Below are 22,818 nucleotides of genomic sequence, written 5' to 3'. Positions count from 1 at the left end.
TTTTTCCATTTAACTCATTGACCACCTGCTTTGCATGTGTCCCACAATTTGGAAAAAAAAGAGATGGAGAGAAACACTGGTCTATGTATCTGATTATGTTGTTTGTTCATTGACTTTTGATTGATGGAATAACTTATTTTTTATTTATTTTTATCTTTTAGAATACCAGTTGATGAGCTGCTATGCAGTGGAAATGTAAGTTATGCACTTACACATCAGAAAAGAGGGCACAACTTCTTAAACACTACCGCATAAGCCATGGAACATATTCAAGAATTGTTCCAGTACCATGTCTCCATTCTGAGTGTCCATGTACTTTTAAGTCATTTAATGCATTAAAAGTGCATTTATCAAAAATCCATTCCCAGCATAGAATTGCAGAATCAAGTAGTTCCGATCGTGCTTTAGTTTGTTACAAGTGCCATGTTTGTGACTTAACTGAGCCATGTAGCGAGTCAGATTATTTTGCCCATTTGCGTACTCATTTGAGGAATAATGAGAAAGTTCAGTGTCCTTTCAAAGACTGTTCATTTGAGACTAATGTGTACTCCACGTTTAATGCACATAAAGTAAGGCACACCACCACCACTGCTATAAAGATTTTAAAGTAGGAGTTATTTTAAGCACTCAATGTAGTCACACAGAAGAAGATACAGCTTTTCCACTTGTTGACAGCTCAGGCAGTGAAGATGAATGTAATGTGGCAGAGGAACAAGACAATTTGGATGACACAAAACAAAAGTTGGAACACAATTTGGCATCACTTTTTCTGAAAATGCAAACAATCTTGCATATTTCTGATAGTGCAACACAAGAAATTATCCAACAGTTGAATCAAATTAATTTATTGTCTGGGCCACTGTTATATAGCACACTACAGCAGACTATTGTTAAGCACTGCTGTTACACTGTACAAAGGAAGGAGGTCCTCTATCCACAACTAATAGGAGAGAATCATACTTCATGAGAGAATTTCCAGTTGTTATTCCTTTTGAGTACAAAATAGATGGAGATGATCAATATTATGTGTATGTCCCAATTAAAAAAGGAAGTTCTTGATGAGGTGCTGGCCGCAGGTGAGACCTCAAGGGGATACAGTAGTTACAGGGATGGTACACATTATAGGGATAATTCATTTTTCGCAGAAGGTGATTGTAGAATATCCCTTAATCTCTACATAGATGATTTTGAAGTGGCCAATGCACTTGGAACATCACGAAAAAAACACAAATTGTGTGCAATCTACTGGGTTCTTGCGAACTTGCCTGCAAAACACACATCATCTTTGCACACCATTCAGCTAGCTCTTCTGTGTAAAACAAATGTAGTTAAGCAACATGGCTACTCAAAAGTACTCCGTCCACTAATTGAAGACCTGAAATGTCTTGAAGAGCAGGGAGTATATGTTGAGCAGTTGGGATCATGTGTAAGGGGATCTGTTCTGCATGTCCTGGCAGATAATCTGGGTGCCCATTCTTTGGCAGGATTTCAGGAGAGCTTTAGAGTGAATTTTCCTTGTAGATTTTGCATGGCCACAAGGGATGACATTCAAGTCAAAGAAGTTAGGTCCGGCTCTTTTGAAATGAGGACAAAAGAAAAACACCTACAGCATGTTCAAGATGCTCTACAGGATAGTACTTTGGTGGCACAGCATGGCGAGAAGAGTACCTGTCCATTGAGTGACAATTTGAAACACTTTAATGCAATTGGTGGTTTCCCCCCAGATCTGTTGCATGATCTCTTGGAGGGTGTTGTTCCTGTAGAGATGGCGGTGTGTTTGCAGGATTTAATTGGCAAACATTACTTTTCCCTGGATTCCTTAAATGGTGCCATCAAACAATTCCTATACAAATTTTCAGACAGGACTGATCAGCCACAGCCAATTCCAAAATCGTACACAAGTAAGCGAACAATAGGGGGAAACGGCCATGAGAATTGGGCCCTCTTGAGGCTCCTCCCACTCTTGATTGGTCATGAAGTGGGAGAGAATGACCATACCTGGGAAATTCTAATGTTGTTGAAAGATATTGTTGAATTGGCTTTGTCTACTCACTTTTCTGATGACACTGTGGAATTCTTGAATTGCAAGATCTCGGAACACAGGGCTTTGCTTAAAGAAGTGTTTCCAAACTTTGTGCAGCGTCCAAAGCATCACTACATGGAGCATTATCCTCAGCTGATCAGAATGTATGGGCCATTGAGGAATTTATGGACAATCAGATTTGAGGGGAAACATAAATTCTTCAAGAAAGTGATACGTGATGCACACAATTTCAAAAATGTCCCCCTAATGCTGGCCAAGAAGCATCAAATGGCAAATGCCTATCACATGGATGGCAGTTCTTTTTTCAAGCCAAGAGTACAAATGGACAAGGTCTGTAGTTTACTTATCACAGCCTTTCCTGAAAATGTTCAGGAATATCTAGAGCTGCGGAGTCCTAATTGTAGTACTGTGCTAGTTTCATCCAGTGTTTACATTGATGGAATTAAGTACTGCCCAAACATGGTGGTTGCAGTTGGATCTTGTTCAGGGTTGCCAGAATTCAAGCAGATTGAGAAAATCTTGACAATCAACACTGACATACTTTTGAGCATTTGCGCTCTTATGAATTGTGCAGCTTACATTCACTGCAAGTTGTTTTGCCATCTGAACTAAATGACCCCTTCCCTTTGGCAGCTTATAATCTCCGAGGCCAGTTCTATGTCACATTGAAGTATTACATCTGCTGTTAAATTACATTCTTTTGTATTATGGCTTGTTTATTTTACTTCTGCTCTTCTTTTTTCCCCATTTTAGAATTTCACTTAGCCATGCCGATGGTACTCCGCGTTATTGTGCACGACAGTGACATCAGAAAAGTCACCATTCCTGAAAAACCAGCTGATGTTGATGCTTTGAAACATGTTTTGCAAGAGAAGCTGCAGCTCACCTACACGTTCAGTGTCCAATTTGAAGACCCTGACTTTAATAATGCATTATGTAATGTCAGTGACATTAATGATTTGCCAGAGAGGGCAACACTGAAAATAATTCCTCAACAAACATCGCCCTCCTCAAGTCAAGCTAGCACTGTACTTCTCTCAGGTTCTGATACATCAGAGCAGTTGTCTGCTGAACGACAGCTTGAATGGCCTGATGATTTTGAAATACCCAAATTATCTGTTAATGTTGAGTACCGTCTCCGTCAGGGAAACCTTGCTTTTATGAAGGATGGAACAACTCTTAATGTTGGAAGATATATAAAACACGACATACTGGAAGCACTTGCTGGGGCCATGTACACCTTTAAGTCATATCCAAGAGATGAAGATTTTGCCCAAGTTGCTGCAGCTCTAATCAAAGCACATCCCTGTTTGACTGAACAGGGCTCTCCAACAGGCTCAGCTGGCTGGAAAAACAGTCTGAAATTTAAAATGGCCAACTATAGAACAAAACTGCGTAAATGTGGCTGTAGTGATGTTGCAGTTGGTGGAAAGAGAGGTGCAACAATGGCAACAAAGTCAGGCTTTAAAAAACCCAGGCGATTTGAATTGAATTTCTTGCCAAACTTTCCTAATGGGGAAGACGAAGAAAGTCAAGAATGCACAAGAATAGAACTTGTAGAAGAAATGAAAAAGAGGCCCCCAAACGTGAGCCTGATTGGCAAGAAGATGGACTGCACATTTGCTTTGAGACGGAAAGAAATCATCCACTCTGAACCTCCTGTTTGTGAGATTTTGAAGAAGTGGCCAGCACTTTTCACGGAAAGCCAGGTTTGTTTTCTTTTCCTCTTCAAAACCCTGTGTTTTTTTATGAATTGTGTGTTTTAATGTTAACAACCACTCTGTTTGTGCTTAGATCTTTGCAGAATTCAATCGCATATCTGGGAAAAATCTGAGATCTCAGTTCTACACACTCTGCACGCTTGTTTGAAATTTTCCGGAAAAAGGGAGGAAACCAGGGAAGAATACTTGATGAAATTTTGCAACAAGTTAATTCAAGGGTATTTTTTTATGATGCTGTCTTTGAATCATGATTTGCATATGATTGATACCCTCGGCCAATAACGTGTCTACCTGTCTCTACTTTTTCTTAGCCATCTGATGTAACATTTGTTCGCACCGCAGTACTTCAGGGACTTCCAGTCCTCATGGGGGATGACCCAGAGGAATTTTTCAGGACGTGCTTTGTAAGTAATGATATTGGTGTTTCTGCTTTCTTAAATTGCCATTTTGTTTTATTCCATGAGAGTATAGCTCATGTTAGGAAAAATAATAATTCTGGGTATACTTTTTGTAGTTTTGCAGTAGAAACTATATTTGTCTCTTGTGAAACAATTCTGATTATTCCTTCTCTACTTAGGATGCGGATGTAGAAGCAGACTTCAGTGAAGTAGATGTTGGCCTGCTCACAATTTTACCTGAAGAAATGCCTGCCAAACGTCCAAATACCCTCAACGTGGACGCAATGAGAGCAATCATTTTGGAGGGAACAATTGTCGTGGATGATGTCCCAAATTTGCCACATGCTGTATGTCTCCTTTTTGCCTTAATCTATGCTCTAAATTTAGACTACCCAAAAACAATGAGGAACACATTTGATTTAATTCAGAGGGTATTTCTGTCTTTGGGAGGGAAGAATCCAAACCCAAACTCCAAACCATTAAAAATCAGCTTTTAAGCTAAACTTGTGTCTCCTTACTTTCTGCCTTGGATGCCTAAGCTGCCGTGTTTAAAGGGATAGTTCACCCAAAATGTAAATTCTGTCAGTATTTACTCTCCCTCATGTTGTTCAACCCCGTAAGACCTTCGTTCATCTTCGGAACACAAATTAAGATATTTTTGATTAAATCTGAGAGCTGGATCACTCCTCCATAGGCTTCTAAGGGATTAAAACTTGCCGGCCCCGAAAAGTTATTAAAGACATCGTTAAAATAGTCCAAGTGACTACAGTGTCTCAATCTTAAGTTTATCAAGCGACGAGAATACTTTCTGTGCACAAAAAACAAACAAAAATAACGACTTTATTTCAACTATTAATTTCCTTCTCTGTGGGCCTTGAGTCAGTTCACGTAGTGTAACAGCGCAGCGCTTCTGTGTTGTACGTCACACGCATCACACACATGACCAGCGTCGGCCAATACATGTGACGTACAACACAGAAGCGCTGCGCTGTTACACTACGTGAACTGACTCAAGGCCCACAGAGAAGGAAATTAATAGTTGAAATAAAGTCGTTATTTTTGTTTGTTTTTTGCGCACAAAAAGTATTGTCGTCGCTTGATAAACTTAAGATTGAGCCACTGTAGTCACTTGGACTATCTTAACGATGTCTTTAATAACTTTTCGGGGCCTGCAAGTTTCAATCCCTTAGAAGCCTATGGAGGAGTGATCCAGCTCTCAAGATTTAATCAAAAATATCTTAATTTGTGTTCCGAAGATGAACGAAGGTCTTACGGGGTTGAACAACATGAGGGAGAGTAATTACTGACAGAATTTACATTTTGGTGTGAACTATCCCTTTAAGATGTAGGCATATTGGCATATTCATTTGCACTAATTTCAAGTGGCCAGTAGTTCAAATAAGTTAGGGTTAGAAAGCCACATACTGTGTCAAGGTATGTTGTAAAAGCATATTCAAAGTAGAAAGGGTCTGTATTTCTGGGTTGTAAAAGCCTATTTTGTGATATTTTTGCTGTTTTGTTTGCATACAGTGTCTGTTTTGAAAATGTCATGACAGCAGAATGCTGCTAGCCAAGAGGTCAAGAGAACACAGATGTTTTAAAGTATATGTTTTATTGTGATGTTCTTAATTTTTCTGTAAAAACATGCTTTTTACAAAAAATAAACAGTTGAGAATTTCACACTTGTGTTAAGTGCATTCCATGCTAGTTGAACTACTAACAATACGTTCACTTTACTTGAAGAAAATGTGGAAACCGATTGCACATATTTTTTTAAGTCTCTGTAGCTTAAAATGGCAGATTAAAACCATGTTGAGAATAATAGTATTTAAGATGTTTTCAGAACACATTATAACACTGTTAGTTAAATGGAATTACTCAAGTGATTTTACTATTAAATCTTAAGTAGTATTAGTAAATATTATTAAGTACGTTAACTAGAACTTTACATTAAACTAACTTAATATGTATTACTTAATTTACTTGGGAAGAGTTTGCTTTTTTTACTTTTAGCTGATTATTAACTTAACTTCAGTTTGCCCTTTAAGTTTGCTATGCAAAAATAAGGCAATCGGTTTCCAAACTTTTTTTAAGTAAACTGAACTTGTTACAATTTACAGTGTGGGACTTTGCGGGGGCTTCTTGCTGATAGCTTGGCTTCACATAGGCCTCTTCTAATTGTTGCTGTACTCACGGGTAACTTTAGATCTTCTTTGATCACCCTGGAGCTGATCATTGGCTGAGTCTTTGCCATTTTGGCTATTCTTCGATCCATTCGAACGGTAGTTTTCCGTTTTCGTCCACGTCTTTCTGGTTTAGGTTGCCATTTTAAAGCATTTGATACCATTTTAGCTGAGCAGCCTATCATTTTCTGAACTTCTTTATAAGTTTTCCCCTCTCCAATCAATGTTTTAATCAAAGTACGCTGTTCTTCTGAACAATGTTTGGAACGGCCCATTTTATTCAGATCTTAAGAGAGAAATGCACTATAACCACCATGTACAGTCCAGTACTGCCTTCGTCCTCAAATAAGGGCCACTTATTGACACTAGTTTTTTCACAGAATGATTAACCTCACTAATTGAACTCCATACTGCTATTATTTTGAACACACCCCTTTCAATTAATGATTCAATTATACAGAATTAGCAACATACATGTCATGACTGTTGGGTCTGTTGTTTTTCTATTACTCTACTACACCTAATAGTAAATTATTTGCCATGTAGAAATATAATTTCTACCAAAAACAGTGATTGATCTGGTTAGTGATGTTGGACTGCTATTATTTTGAACCCAACTGTATATATATATACACACACACACACACACACACACACACACACACACACACACACACACACACACACACACACATATACAGTATCTCACGAAATTGAGGCCACCACTCACATTTCAGCAAATATTTTAGTATATCTTCTCAAGGGACAATACTATAGAAATTAAACTTGGATATAGTAGTCAATGTGCTGCTTGTATAGCAGTATATATTTACTATCCTCTGAAAATAACTCAACATACAGCCATTATTGTCAAAATAGTTTGACTACTCATTGCACATTGACTACTCTAAAATCTATCCAAGTTTAATTTCTATAGTATCGTCCCTTGAGAAGATATACTAAAATGTTTGCTGAAATGTGAGGGGTGTACTCATTTTTGTGAGATACTGAATATATATATATATATATATATATATATATATATTCACATTGTGCAGAGTGAATTCAATCCCAAAAAAAGTCTTCAGTATCTTAATGCATAACATCCAAACAGCTAAAACAAGTTGTTTGGAATATGGTTTACACTTGTACACAAATGCTTCCTTTGCATAATTAATGAAAATAACTGAGCTCCACAAAGAAACAAAACACATCCCTTCCTAAATCATATCCCTTCACAAATTATTTAACGGCAACACACTAGTTTTCTAAACTATTATTTTGACCTTCCCCAAAGGTTCCCCTTGTCAAACAATCAAACTTCACTACTAATTTTAGCAAATTATTCTTTTGATTAATCTGAATGTCAAATTATTTACTTGTACGTGTATTATTTGTAAGTAATGGATCTGATCGTAAACATTTGCTCATTAGACAACTTAAGGCAACGCTTTTTCACATGAGTCCGCATATTAGATAAATTGGTGAAACTCTTCCCACATGAAGAACACTGGTGCGGCTTCTCTCCAGTATGAACTCTCTCATGATCTTTCAGGTTTCCTGACTGAGCGAAACGCTTTCCACAGTGTGAGCACTCGTACGGTTTCTCTCCAGTATGAACTCTCTCATGAATTTTCAAGGATTCTGACCGATTGAAACTCTTTCCACAGTGTGAGCACTCATACGATTTCTCTCCAGTATGAATTCTCTGGTGTTGTTTTATTGCGCCTGATGTAGTGAAGCTCTTCCCACAGTCAGAGCAAACATGAGGTCTCACACCAGTATGAATACGCTCATGCTCTTTTAAATTGTGCAGTCGTGTAAAGCATTTTCCACAAAAAGAACAAAAGTTAGGCTTTACACCAGTATGAATTTTAAGGTGTGTTTTTAAGCTTGTTGCCAAAATGAATGTTTTATCACACTGAGCACAGCTGAATGATCTCACACCAGAGTGAGAGCGCAGATGATTGTTGAGAAAGCTTTTGGATGTGAAACTCTTTCCACACTGAGTGCATGTGAATGGTTTTTCTCCAGAGTGAATTCTCATGTGCTCATTAAGGTTTCCTTTGCGACTAAAACTCTTTCCACACTGAGTGCATGTGACCAGATTTTCTCCAGAATGAATTCTCATGTGTTCATTAAGGTTTCCTTTGCGACTGAAACTCTTTCCACACTGAGAGCATGTGAACAGATTTTCTCCAGTGTGAATTCTCATGTGTCTCTTAAGGTCTGATTTATGCATGTAAAACATTCCACACTCTGAGCAGGTGAAAGATCCAGATTTTCCATTTTGTTTTTGTGTAAAATTCTCTTCAGTCTTTAAAACGGTTGCATTTCCATCTTCATTTTTGATATAAGGTTCTTGAAACAGATAATATTTGTCTTCATTTTTATATTTCAGTTTTCCATCTTCATTTATGAAATGACGGTGTTTGTCTTCATTCACTTCCATGTCTAAATTCAATTAAAAAAGGACAAATCAGAAACTCAAAGAAATAAAGTTCATTCTTATTTAGAAAAAATCCAGTTTACTACTGAGTCTACTAGTATCTAGAATTAGATGTATTGAATGCCAGTTTTCATCTTAATGTTCTTCATCAGTCATTAAAGAGAATGAAGGAAAACACCAACCTGTTTGTTCCTCTGTATCTTCATCTTTTATTCTGCAAGGTTCTTCCTCCATCGTTACAATAGTATGTCAGTAGTTTCTCCTGGAGTAGCCTAATTTCTCCTGCTTGCTGCTGTTTCTCCTGTGGGAAGATGGAAATATCCCCCAGCATTTAAACTTTCATGAACGGCTGTGGGAGCAGCTTCACGGACTGAAGGTGTGAATTGTAGGCACTGTTGCATAGGTGCACACTTACAATCGCTCTGAATTATTCAGGCTAAAATGTTTGCTCAAATAGTCATTTGGAAACCATTTAACCAGTTGTGTGCAATTTATGTAGCTAACCTTACACAATGATTACAAAATGTGTGTAATTTTTAAATCATTTGTATTTGTAGAATTAAATAGGGTTGCAAGGGTTTCAGGGCAAAGCGTAGTGTTCATACAAGCAGCTCATGATTCGCGTCTCAGAGAGTGTACAGTAAATGCAGCATCACTGCATGTGCTGTTAGTTTAACCTGCATATTTGTTTAGTTTAATTCATGAGTAGCTTGTCAGACTACAGTTTCAGAGATTCAACCCCAACACTGTAATTATCAACCAAAAAAAAAAAGTAAAATAACTATATATGATTCAAATGACAATTTTTTTTGCCTGCATGCACCTCTCACCCCCCTCCTCCCCCTCCCCCCTCCTCCCCCTCTAAATAACTGTATAGAAGCAGCCAGAAAGTCAGGCTAACTGGGCTTAAGCCCCAAATGTTTTGTCAAAAGCCCCGAATCTTTTAGGATTTTTAAAATAACTTCAACTTGTTTTCATTTTATCTCAGTGTTTATGACTGGAGCAGCAAAAAATGAAACAAAATCTCTATTACCGTGCGTGGATGCGGACGGTAATGCATCGCGCATCACTCAGCTTGTTTGCCAACTGCCAATAAAAACTAACGAAGAAGAAATTCGTCGTCGTTGTCATCAGGGGCTGGCTGCTGGCGGGCTTTTTGTATGTTTCACCGTAGCGAGCTTACATAAATTATTATGGAAATAAAGTTTTTTATACAGAAAACTAAACCTCACCGGCCGGAGAGAGATTCGGAAGCAGCGTCAGACGAACCGAGGACAAGTGTTACAGGTTTGTGAATCCGCTGTTGTAACTTAACAATTGAGTTAAGTGATTTTATTGCTGCTGGCTAGCTAGCAAATTATCGTTAGGTGTTATTAAGAGAAATTAGTTGCTAATATAGATGGGCGGATGATTTTTCTGATGATTTGGGGGTTACATCTAATCTTGGCACATTAGTGGGATAAGAAGAGAGACTAATTGAGAAATATAGTGCTAAAGAAGATTAGAAAGACATGAGAAAGTATATTTCCTCCTGATGACAACAACTCTGGGTTTTCAAATTGGAAGAGGGCTTTGGAATCCTTCCGGGAGTATGGAAGAAATGCCCTCCACATTTCCACCATGACATGCTGGCAGAGTTTTAAAAGCACAAAAACTCATGGGGATGTAATTGAGCAGCTGAAAACTGCCAGTGCAGCAGAAATCTCAGAGAGGTGCCAGTACCTTCACCGTATAGTGGCAGCAACCACCTTTTTAGGAAAACAAGGCATCCCATTTCAGGGGGCATGATGAGCAAGAATCTAGCCAGAATCAAGGCAACTTTATTGAATGTATGAAGCTCCTTAAACAATTTGACCCATTTCTACAAGAATATACTCCCCCTTCTCATACCACTTACCTCTCTCATTTTTCCCAAAATAAAATGATAACCAGCATTTCACAAGAAATCACAGAAAGCATCATTAAGCAAATGAAGATTGCAAAAATGTACTCTGTGATGGCAGACGAGGCCAGAGATGGATGCACTGGGCAGCTTGCAGTCTGTGTGCGTTTTGTTATGCAAAAGGGCGTCATGCGAGAGTGTTTTCTTGGGAAGAGACAAAAAGTCCAGGGTGCTCAAGGAGTTCAAAAAAAGTATTAGAAGGTGCTCTTTGGGGTCGAGAGTTCAATGTCATGTAGAAAAGGGAATCCAAGGCACTCTTCTTTAGAAAATTAAAAAGCCTTTATTAAACTGGCTCTATCATGATTGAAAAAATTATTAAAACATGTGGGGGAAAATACAAACCACGCGTAGCGGCACAACCAGCCTTCTGCAGGGTATTTTTTCCAAACTAACAATTTCCTCATTTATAGATGCTAATCGGGAACACCTGATTGACAAATAGCCTGCACATACAGAGAAGGTCCACTAGGAGGTAGTACAAAAAAAAATACAAAAAAATAAAAAATCACAGAAAAGGGCTGAAATCTATTTCTTCATTTAAACCAGGATATACTGTGGCCTGTAATTCATATATATATAAAAAGTTTCTCTCTGTAGAAGTAATTTTAATCGGTCACCACCCCGAATACTCTTTTTGATTGTTTCTAAACCCTCAACCATTAGACCTTCTGGGTTGTTATTGTGCACGTTTTGGAAGTGTTTTGCCATAGGATAATCTAAATTGGCTTTTCTAATGGCATTCTTATGCTCAGATACTCTGTCTTTAAGACGTCTCTTGGTCCGGCCTACATAAAAGCATCCACATATGCATGATAACCTATATATCACGAAAGTGGTATTGCAATTAATGAATGTCTTTATGTCATACTTTTTATCTGTCTTAAAATTAAAGAACATGTTACAGCAATGTTACTTTTCTACATGAGTGTTTTCTTGGGCTTCGGAAGTTACAGGGCATTGATGCAAAGTCCATTGCAGATTAGATAAAGGCACTGTTACAGCCGCAACTTGGGTGACCTACTGTGTGTTCCACAAGCCTATGATGGGGCATCTGTCATGAGTGGAGCAGTGGGTGGTGTCCAAGCCCGCTTCAGAGAGCGATACCCTGAAGCAGTGTATGTGCACTGCTATGCACACAAACTTAACCTTGTTCTGTGCTACACATGCAAAGCTATACCTGAAGCTACCGCATTCTTTGAACTGCTGGAGAATGTGTACACATTTTTCAGCAACTCACTTGTGAACCACAACAAGTTCATAGAAATCCAGAAACAACTTGGATTAAGGCCATCTGAACTTGTGCAGCTCTCCACAACAAGATGGGCGTGCCAGGTGAGGTCTGTCAATGCTGTCTTGAACAACATTTCTGCCATTTTAGCGTGTCTCAGCAACATGAACACATCCATGGCCCTAGGGATCCGGTCAAAGCTCTGCAAGACAAAGACACTCTACATGCTGGTGATGTTTTCCAAACTCCTCGGCATAACTGAAGGTCTACACCGGTACCTGCAGGGGGAAAGTTTGGACTTGGGCAAAGCAGTTCAGTACAAGACGGCAGTCCTTCAAACTTTGACAGAGCTCCGCACAGACTCTGGTGGTGAAGATGTGTTCAGGAGGGCCATGGCCTTATGTGAGGCGAATGACATCCAGCTCCATGTTGGTCCCAGGCAAAAACAAAAAAGATATGATGGTTTTCTGGTGGAGTCAGCCTGGGGGTCAACCTCCAATCTGACCACCTCAGATGAATTCAGACAACAGCTTTTTTTATCCATGCCTGGACAGGATGGTAGAGGAACTCACCCGTCGGTTTTCAGGTCTGGGAAAAGCACTTATGTCAGGTATTCATCCTTGCAACCCAACCACAGAGACCTTTCTCTCTGAAGAAGCCCTCAAAAGCCTTGCTTCCCATTATAAGATTCAGTTGAAGCCAGAAGAACTCCTAGTGGCTAAAAGTTTAATCAATAGAAGGATGGAGAAAGAGACAGTCCCTGACACCTCCACTGTGTTCCAACTGCTTGATGAAGACATGATTCCCACCCTGAAGGCTCTCTTCCAAGTTGCCCTGACTATTCCAGTAAGCAGCTGCAGCTGTGAACGGTCCTTCAGTGCCTTGCGCCATCTTCATACATGATTAACCCTCTGAGGTCGACTATCGCGGGTGCGATAGTCTCGCTTTTTTTCTTATCAGTGCAAAAGGAACTCAAAATACTCTGTTGATTTTGATCTCACATCTTAAGTGTTGTACATCATTAGATCCTGATAAGGGTCTATTTTTTTGTACTCACAATAAAAACAAAGTGTTGTGCTTTTCGCCAAATTAAGAAAAACAAACATGATGCGCGTTCTGCCTTCTCTCTGTCAGTTAAGTCCATTCTAAAACGCGTCCGAAAATTAACTGTAATTCCACGAATACTTGTCATACAGGCACGAGTGTTTTTTCCATAATGAAGCTTGAACTCTCTTCTTTTAAATGAATTAATTTATATAAAAACACAAATATTCTCAGTTTATGTAATCTGTATGAAAAGAGAGAGATGTCAGTCTTTTTCTTTCCAGCTCATTATACCTGATTATGCGTTAATGTGCCACGCCCACGGAGAGCGCGCGGTATTCAAACGCAAATGATCTAAGGCAAGCCATTCAAACATGCCAACGCCCATCAGCTGGATTATAAAACACATCGTGTTTAGTAAGTATCTTACTACAGCTGTGTACACAGCGTATCCCTACGCTGTGAGGAATAATACTATCTAATAACCCTGGAATATGTACCAGAAGTGCTGGTAGTTTCATTTCGAGGAGCAACGGATCCAGCTGATGTAGTAAGTCATTTATTCTTAAGTGCTTTGTTCTAATCGCGATATTGAATAGTGTCTGACTGTAAACTGCAAAAAGACTGTTTAAATATGAATTGCGTGTCTGTGTGTAGGCTAAATGATGAATGAACGGCACAGGCGCGTGCGCTTTGTTTACTACAGTTATACAGCGCGTGTCTGTGCCGCTCTTTCACTCTCGCACCTACATTAGTAAACGTTATGTTTACATGAACACATCCAAACTATATTGCTATAGCCTACTAAGATGAGTAAAAATAGACTGAAATATGTTGAAATAAAATGTCTGTATAAGCAACAAACTGCAAATTCACATGTATATGTTAATATATCATACACAATATGTTACAGACTAAATATGAATGTTTAGACAAGATTTTGTGATTAGTTTTGGATAGATTATAAAGTTTTGACTGTAAAAAAAGTCTACTGTCACATTAAATAGGTACGCTTTTGTTCACCAATTTCTGCGCATAGTTAAATATACTATAGTATGATGTTTTGTCAAAAATAAAGTAGGTATATTGAATTATCAACTAAGATGTTATTATAGTGTTCGTTCCAATATTCAAACTAATGAATGTCTTACCTTTTTTAATACGTATGATAAAATGTATACTTTTTACTAATATATACACTTGAAATATTGTTAAGATTGTAATAGTTGTTGTAATTGTAACCTATTGGTAATTGGTTACAATTTCTAATTGTAAAATATGTATATATAGATAATTTATTTTGTCCTTGCATTCTTTGGGATCCTGTGACACGGCTGTGTGAAGGGCTAATTAATATGCAGCTCATTATGTATGTGGCGAATTATCCGGCCTTTGTCTTCTCAGGTGTGCACACGCCCCCACGCATATTGCCCGTCCAAACAAAAGGTGTCTTATAAAATTTAAATCAATGTATTGTTTTGTGTAAATGATTAGGCAGGATGATTTTCAGATCATTTTGAAGCAAAAATTCTAGGCAACAACACCCATTAGTCAAAAGTCTTGTGGACACATATTTAGTATGTGTTTTGTGGCCTTATTCCAGACACTTTAAGTTTTAGTTTTTTCAATAACCACGCATAAACATTATTCTCTAAAAAATACAAACATGTACATACATGTTGCTCACATATTACGGTAGCCCTTGTTGTGCTATATAGAGTGAATTTACACCTTTGCCATTAACCCTCTAGGCGCCACGGTCGAGTTTACTCGACAAGATCGCGCATTGGATAAAACGGCCGATTTTTTTCAAATTGGGTGTCAAATTTCGTTCGACATCCCCTCCACTGGATGGCAGACATGTCATTCTTCACCCCCGACTCAAAAAAACGTAATGTTTCTATACAAAATGTTCGAGTTAGAGCGCATTGAATCAGTGCGATCAAAAGCGGAGCTAGTGTGCGAGTGAGCCATGTTATCAGAGCCTCTCGCCATCACAATCGCGGCGACAGTATTGTGGTGGAGACTTTGTCTAATACCACTGGGTATGTTAGACGAGGTCGAAGTATTCATAGGACAGTTAGGAGGCAACGTGGAGGCAGGGTGAGGAGTCGCAATGACAATGAAAGTAGTCCGAGCTGTGCATACTCGGCGCGCGCGCGAGGCAGATCTGGCCGCGCTGCTCGTATCATCTCACTCATGATCTGTGCCTTGCCGTGGCGAGTGAGCGTTTGAACTAAACAGGTCTTGTCTACTTGTGTTTGTATGTCATATGAATAATATATATGTGCCCCATACATGGAATCAGAGTGCCTACTGTATTTAGTAAATGGAAAATCTCTACAGCAAAAGTCCAACCACTACATGCATTCAGTTTGTTTCTACCATTTATTAGTAATGATTTACAGTTTGTTTAATACTTAATATATACCTGAGCATTCAGTATTGTGCAATATAGCATACAGAAGGTGATGGACATTTTGGGGGGAAAGAAGTGCTGCATTTTATCATTTAAACGTGACTTTTCATGAAAATTCTATAATCCAAGATTGCCGCCACCATATGACGTCATAATATGCAAATTAGATGGGAAAATGTAATCCCTACATAAACTTTGGGTCATCCTTAATATTTCTCTAATTTACAGAAAGTCTCTATCTTTTATCACTTTTAATATATAGACTTTTGAAATTAAGATGTCAAAATTGGACGTTTTAGGAAAAAAACTCTGGCGCCTAAAGGGTTAACATGTTTATAAATAACTGAAAAAGGCACAAATGTCAGAGCATGTCAGAACGACTCAAGGACCCCAAAAACCCCTTAGACCTCAGAGGGTTAAGGAACACCATGGGTCAAGACAGGCTCAACGACTTGGCAATCATGTCAATTGAAAAGGACAATTTGAATGACATCGACCCTGACAGCGTTATTGACAGATTCGCTCAATTAAAGCCACGTCGATACAGCCTTATGTTGCCACAACAGAAATAGAAGGCGACAAAAAATGCTTGATCAAGACAAAAATAGGAGAGCAAATATTTAGAGGGTTTGCGAGAGAAAGAATGGAGGCACGGCAGTTGTATAGTGCAAATAGTGCATTTAGCTGATGTAAATGGGAAAAAAAAAAATTTCCCATTTACATCAGCTAAATGCACTAATCTCCCCGGGGGAGTATCCCCCTGGACCCCCCTAGATTTGGACTAAGCCCCGATTGTTTACATTGTCTGGCTCCGCCCCTGCTCTAAACCCCTCCTTTCCGCAAGCCTCCACAATACAAAACACAAAACTACGTATTTTGAACACCCAGTAGAAAATATATACATCAAGAATTAATTATACTTACAGGCTGTGATGCTGAGGAGCAAGTTGGTCCCAAATAAAGTGTGTACTGTCCAATCTTAAATGGACAAGCATTTTGTAAATCTAATTTAGGCCTCAAATAGATTTGAGAAGCAATCATCAAAAGGTAAAGATCTTGGAGGGTGGGTAGGGGAGGCCTATAATCTTCTCAGCCATCCTGACTGTCTGTTGTAATCTCCTGATGTCTAATTTGCTAGCTGAACCAAACCAGACAGTTATTAAGGAGCACAGGACAGACTCAATGATGGCCGAGTAGAACTGTTTCAGCAGCTCCTGTGGCAGGTTGAACTTCCTCAGCTGACGAAGAAAGTTCAACCTCTGCTGGGCCTTTTTCTCTATGAAGTCTATGTGAGTGTCCCACTTCAGGTCCCGAGAGATGGTGGTGGCCAGGAACCTGAATGACTTCACTGCTTCCACAGTGCTGTTCATGATGGTGATGGAGTGCAGGGGAGCTTCTCCTGAAGTCCACGATCATCTCCACAGTTTTGAGCGTGTTCAGCTCAAAGTTGTTATGACTGCACCAGACAGTCAGCTGTTCAACCTCCAGTCTGTAAGCAGACTCATCACAGTTTTGGATGAGGCCGATGACAGATCCTGCTGTTGTATCGCTGTGGTGGTCATTTTAACCACTGTAATCATTTAACCATTCTTTGGAAGTGTTTACAAAGAGAATTTGCTTTTGCAGAGCAGAAAACAGCGTATTCTCGACATGTACACAACATGAACCATCTACAGTGTTTGAGGGCAGGTCAAACGTTGTTCGCAGGCAGCCAATGAAGACCACATGGGGCATTATAAAAATGTGTTAAAGCGCTAGGTATGCAGGTCATGGAAGTGAAACTGGAATTCCTCACAAATCGTTTAGGCGATTCAGAGTCAATTCTTACTTTCGGGAGACAATAACTTTATTTGTTGTGCCCTTCCGACTTTATAACTTTGTAGACCATTTACATTCACAGACAGCTATATATATATAAAATGTAATGTAATATTACTCACTGCATGAAAGGTAATATTCGAAAAAGCTTTATAGGGTCACTTTGATATTTCATTTGCATGATACATTTTACATGATAGCTACTTATCACTGTTAATCTAATGTTGATGGTAAGAGGGGTTGTGGTTTTAAAGAGGGCATACAGTTTATGTCATTTTATCAACAAGGGGAATGTCACCACCTCCCCCTCAAACCGAGCCCTGATTACATTAGATATGATTTATTATTAAAAACTCTGTTTTAATGAAAACACAAGTTTTAATTAACAACTCACAATCCCTACAAATTGTAATGTGAAAAAACAGTCATTAACGAGCTTACGTTTCACGATGTAACCTACAACATCAGTCAGTTCATTTCGATTCATTTCTGAGTGATTCACTAAATGAACTGACTCGTTAAATCGTTTTATTTATTTATTTATTTCTACTAATAAATAATACAAATAAATGTACTCACAGTCTGAAAAACACATCAGATTTATAGCAGAATGAACGGCTGTGTTCCACTTCACATGTTTATGTTCCTTCCCTCGCTCACTTCTCTTCTTCTCCTAGACTTGGATGTGTATCATTGGTTCGGCTACACGAGCGCCATCTAAAGGCGGAACTCCAGTGAGATAACAGGCAATGCGTCACGGACGGTAAAGTGAAAGTGAAAGTTGCTCATTCACAGACATGCCAATATCAAGTCGATCTTGAAAAGTTAGGAGTAAGCAATATTGTTTAATTATTATTAATTATAACTAATTAAATAGAATAGATGGTCTTTATCTGTGTGATTTCTCACGTGCACATTAATGTTTCCTTCATGAAATTCTTTACACATTTTTTGCATGAAATTCATTTTAGTCTGTGAAATTCCATCTTTATTTGCAAAATGATTAGGTTTTTTAAGTGAATTAAGAGTTGATTGCTGTAATCTGACATCGATTAAACGTGGTATATATGTACGGAACCCCTAAAGGGACATAGTGTTGGAAAAAAATTGGGATGGGCGTTCTCTCGCAAATCTTTTGAGTTCCCCCGAGAAACTCTGCGTTCCCTCGGAAAAGTTCTGCATTCCCTGATCAATAATTAAATTAACACAGTCTGAAAAACACAGCAGATTTTGAGCTGTCAAATGGAGAAAGCCTTCCTGGTTTCTGACATGTGTCAAAGTAAAGACAAAGGAACAGTTCGTTAATGATATGACCAGGGCCTGAAGTTAACTTTTTTGACCACCAGCCACTGCGGCAGGTGGATTTAAAAATCCAGCTGCCACAGTAAATTTTTTACCAGCCAATTATTATTATTTTTTGCCTCATAAAGGTGAAAAATAGAAATCACACAAACATTGTTCTTTAACTTATAAGAATACACATTTAAGTGCTGTCAAGTTATTAACAAAATCATTATAAGTAATAATAACTCTTAAGGGGGTCGCACACCGGATGCGCAGCGCGGCGCGACGCGCAGAACCACGTCTTTAAAATTCGAACACATTATTTTCTATCAGTGTACACACACCAGCGGCGCCATTCGCCGTCTGTCCGCGGCGCCCAGCAACGGCTCAGGACCTTGTTCAAAATCCTGCCGCGCCACAGAGCGCCGTTTACATAGTTTTACATTAAATGTACATTTATTTTGTCTCAAATCGTCGTTAATGTATATACTGACTTCACCCTGTGCTGCAATATACATTTAGTTTTACATGCATTTACAGAAATCAGCTGCTTGAATGAAAATTGGTGATGTTATCGGACAGACGCAAAAAAAAACAGCAACTGATGAATCACTCAATTCTCATTGGCTACCCGCCAATGTGGCAGGTAGATTGACAGTTTTACCCGCCAATTGCAAAATTCACCCGCATTTGGCGCGTGGTCAGGTGTTAATTTCAGGCCCTGGATATGACAAAGTAAAACTCATGTTATGTCCAAGCTCAATGCATGTAAGCATTGTAAGTTGTCCGATTCAGATTTCTCCCAATGAAAATAAAATGAATGTCCTCAAAATCTGATAAACACAGCGAATTGAATCAGTTAACTTGTTAATGAATCACAATTAGATTCAACAAATTCACGTGGCTGAAATGAAAGCAAATGGTGCCATCTAGAGGAACACCTGTGGCGCTGCCAAACTATTGCCATAACTAAGTATAGAAAAGCTTATGCAATTTATTCAGAGAATCGAGTCGAGACCATACAATATCAACTTGAAACATGATAAGTTAAATTTTATCCAATCTTTTTTCAAATTGTTTGTTAAAATATAATGTATAACCAATCCTAAGAACCTACACTGTAAAAAATTATTTTATGGCAAAGTAAATAAAACAGGAAAAATAATGTATCTTTTGCTAAGAATCATTTTGTAAAAATGAAAATTTTGAATATTAAGTAAATCCTAATTATATACTTAATTTTTACTTGTAAATATTAGACATCCAACAGACAAGTAAATTTGACTTCTGACTCTCTGCCATATTTACACGCATAAGTCAAGTACTTGAAGCAAATATTTAAAAAAATCAAGTAAAATTTACGTCCTTTAAGAAAGCAATCTGCGCATGCGCGGAAAGAAGAAAACCCGCGATTGAGGGATTTCCGATCCACTCCATCTGCTCTCGACGGGTAAGCAACAGTAAAACAAATTCATTATTACGGATTTTTTATGTAATTTATTCAGTAAATGCAACTTAATTCAACGATTGTGTTGTCATCACTTAATTCTATACATTTGAAAAGTTTTTGTTCTTAATGACGAGTTAGCTTCGTAAGACGCGTTAGCCATATTTTTTTCCTCAGTTTTAAACTTTACGTTTTACACAAAAGTTACGCCTAAAAACCATGAATACTTAAATCATGATCTTTTTGTTTAAGTAAGTTAAGGGTTAATGCCCGTCCATTGTCAGGTATTAACGTTAATCGACGACGGCGAGGCGTGCGCGGAGGACGGTTGCCTCCACCGAAGTCCATTAAGTTAATACCTAACTTTAGACGATGGACACCTCGAAGGGCATTGACCCACATATACCATGGTCACTTGCCAAATAACACATTTTTAAAACATTAGTTTATATTTTAATTAGTTTTACAATCGAAATCTAAAGTTTTTACAAAAAATAACTTGTATGCCCTGGTTACGCCTGACGGTTTATTTAGCAACCGAAGATATAGTCCGCTCAGCTCGTAGAACAGTTTTTTTTAAATTGATACTTTGACTGCCTGTTGCTATGGTTACTCACAGCTGATGTAGCCAGCGCATTTATTTATTAATTTCGAACGGCAAACAGTCAGTTTCACCCAGGGGCGTCATGCAAGCCAAAATTCTGGGGGGGGGGCACAATCTGAGACATTGCAATTGTTTCCTGACGGGTGATATGGATCATGTTAGGAGGGGTCAGGGGGTTTCTCCCCCTGAACATTTTTAAATTCTGGCTAGTAAAAAAACATACCATTTCAATGCAGTTTGGGAGGGACAGAAATACATTAACCCATAAGAACCCAGACCAATTTCCCCTTATAGGAAAATTATGGGGCATTTAAAACCGACTAAATGGACCACTTAAAACATGTTTCTGCCGTTGTTTTTTTAAATACAACCACTCCTTGTCGAAGCTCTATAATGTTACATACATGTCACATTGGGCGTTTATGATACAATTTTAATGTTACATATATTATGTCACATTGGGCTTTTATTTCTCATTTGGAAAAAAACATTTTTTGTCAGTTTTCTTGCTAAACAGTTGTTTTCTGTTTATTTTATTTTCCACAACATTTTCAAAATTAATACTTTTCTGGGAAGATAAATTAAAATAAAACCTTTTTTCAGAAGTAATAGTTTTTGCATTTTATTTGCTTTGCCACATATTTCAAAAACACATAACTGTCACCATAACTGTGACCTTTTCAGGTATACGGTTTAACCAGAAATAAATGTTTTGATTATTTTTTCACAACTCGAAAATGTGCAAACTGAATAAAAATAAATATGGTGTTTTATACCAGATGTTGCATACCTGTTTTAGTTACAGGTATGCAAAATATTTTCAAAATACATTTCATTAAAGGGTAAACCCTAAACTAACTTATTTTAGTTAATGATCTGTAAGACTGGGGCTTTATTATTGCTGTTCATTGATTCAAGTAATTTTTGGACATTTGGGTATAAAGTCTTTTAATTCTACAATATATGGTTGAGGTTGAACGGTGGCTACTGCAGTTGAATTTTCCTATTGGAAGTTGTGGTACCCTCTGACGTCAGAGGGTACCAGCTAATCACACCCTTGCCTACAGAGAGATGTGTCGCAGGTGCACACCCCCCTCTGCTGGGCTCTGCCCACTTTTTCAGCATTTTTCAAATATTGCCAGTGGGTGGAGTCAGGCTCTGACCAGGTGTTTAGTTCCCCTTTAACAATGTTATTAATTTGACATTTTTTTGTTTACATATGTTAAAATATGCTTTGAATTGAGCAGCAGAATATATATAACACTAAAATAATTGAATCAGCTAAATTATTTGAGGAGCTCATTACCATTTTTCTTAATGTGACACATACGTCACATCAAAATTCCACCTACTGTTTTAAGGTTAAAAGCCCGATGTGACACATATGTCACCACAACATTTTCAAAACTTGTTTTATATCAATTTGTTCAAAACATGTTTTAAAATCAGGTCAAGTGTAATCTAGGATATGTTATTAAAACATTAGAATTGTTGCATGGGTAGAAACATACCTTTAATAACAAAATAAAGTGTTTTAAAAAATTGCTGACACTGCAACATGTGCACACCAGACAGGCCACCATTTTGGAAATGTTACCATGGCAACAACAATGCACACATTGTCACATGACTGAACCTGGGTGTTCCTTAAATGTCCCTTAGGGACTGCCTGGGTTGAAAGTGAGGTATAATGCTTTAAAAAGACCTTTCCAGATAATCACCAGTGTTTGTGACACCCACGTCACAGCGGGTTCTTATGGGTTAACGGAGCTAGCAGCAACCCTCCTCTATCTGAGGACTAACTTAAGTATCTATTTTGTAAGTTTATGTAAAAGACAGGTTGATGAAAGAACTGCAAGCTCAAATTCAAAAGCTTTTGAAGTCTACTTACGATAACGATATCGTATCGATAACGTTACACTGACACAACTTAAAGCTCCAGTAGGTAACTTTTGTAAACAAATATTTGTCATAACTGTCATTATGTCCTGACAGTATAATATGAGACAGATAATCTGTGAAAAAATCAAGCTCCTCTGGCTCCTCCCTGTGGTCCTATTGCCATTTGCAGAAATACACCGCTCCGGTCAGAAACAACCAATCAGAGCCAGGAGGAATGTCTTAGCAGTGTCAATCACGCTCGTGTACGCGCTGATCACCCCTCTCTTGCACAGCACGAGCGCGTACCGTTGTTCGTGACTCTCCTGTTCCAACTCGTTCATCCAAATGAACAAATC

At 38.3% G+C, this 22,818-nt stretch overlaps 1 protein-coding gene and 2 long non-coding RNA genes across 4 annotated transcripts in view; 2 read left to right on the top strand and 1 right to left on the bottom strand.

Annotated features, from left to right (window-relative positions):
• Window positions 1-19,684, top strand: part of LOC143703444 (uncharacterized) — a 52,851-nt gene extending 33,167 nt beyond the window's left edge. The window contains exon 3 of the long non-coding RNA XR_013191051.1: window positions 19,641-19,684. This is a non-coding gene — a long non-coding RNA (uncharacterized LOC143703444). The remainder of the gene's footprint in view (window positions 1-19,640) is intronic.
• Window positions 3,905-4,532, top strand: LOC143703520 (uncharacterized). The gene is made up of 3 exons (XR_013191129.1): window positions 3,905-3,983; window positions 4,077-4,169; window positions 4,343-4,532. It is a non-coding gene; the product is annotated as an uncharacterized LOC143703520 (long non-coding RNA).
• Window positions 7,424-17,914, bottom strand: LOC143703066 (uncharacterized). 2 transcript variants are annotated; one of them, XM_077197214.1, is made up of 3 exons: window positions 17,826-17,914; window positions 8,978-9,096; window positions 7,424-8,800 (listed from the first exon to the last, which is right to left on the bottom strand). In XM_077197214.1, the coding sequence occupies exons 2-3, from the start codon at window positions 9,027-9,029 to the stop codon at window positions 7,737-7,739; spliced, it is 1,116 nt and encodes a 371-aa protein (XP_077053329.1). In that variant the 5' UTR covers window positions 9,030-9,096; window positions 17,826-17,914; the 3' UTR covers window positions 7,424-7,736. The 2 variants fall into 2 exon arrangements, with proteins under 2 accessions (XP_077053329.1, XP_077053321.1); XM_077197206.1 differs by lacking the exon at window positions 17,826-17,914 and having other exon boundaries at window positions 8,978-9,188.
• Window positions 19,685-22,818: the final 3,134 nt, after the last annotated feature.

Source organism: Siphateles boraxobius, unplaced genomic scaffold (assembly GCF_051911475.1).
Source record: "Siphateles boraxobius isolate OS27281-9 unplaced genomic scaffold, OSU_SipBor_1 11, whole genome shotgun sequence".
Taxonomy (NCBI): Eukaryota; Metazoa; Chordata; class Actinopteri; order Cypriniformes; family Leuciscidae; genus Siphateles; species Siphateles boraxobius.
This window is presented reverse-complemented; position numbering and strand designations above follow the sequence as displayed.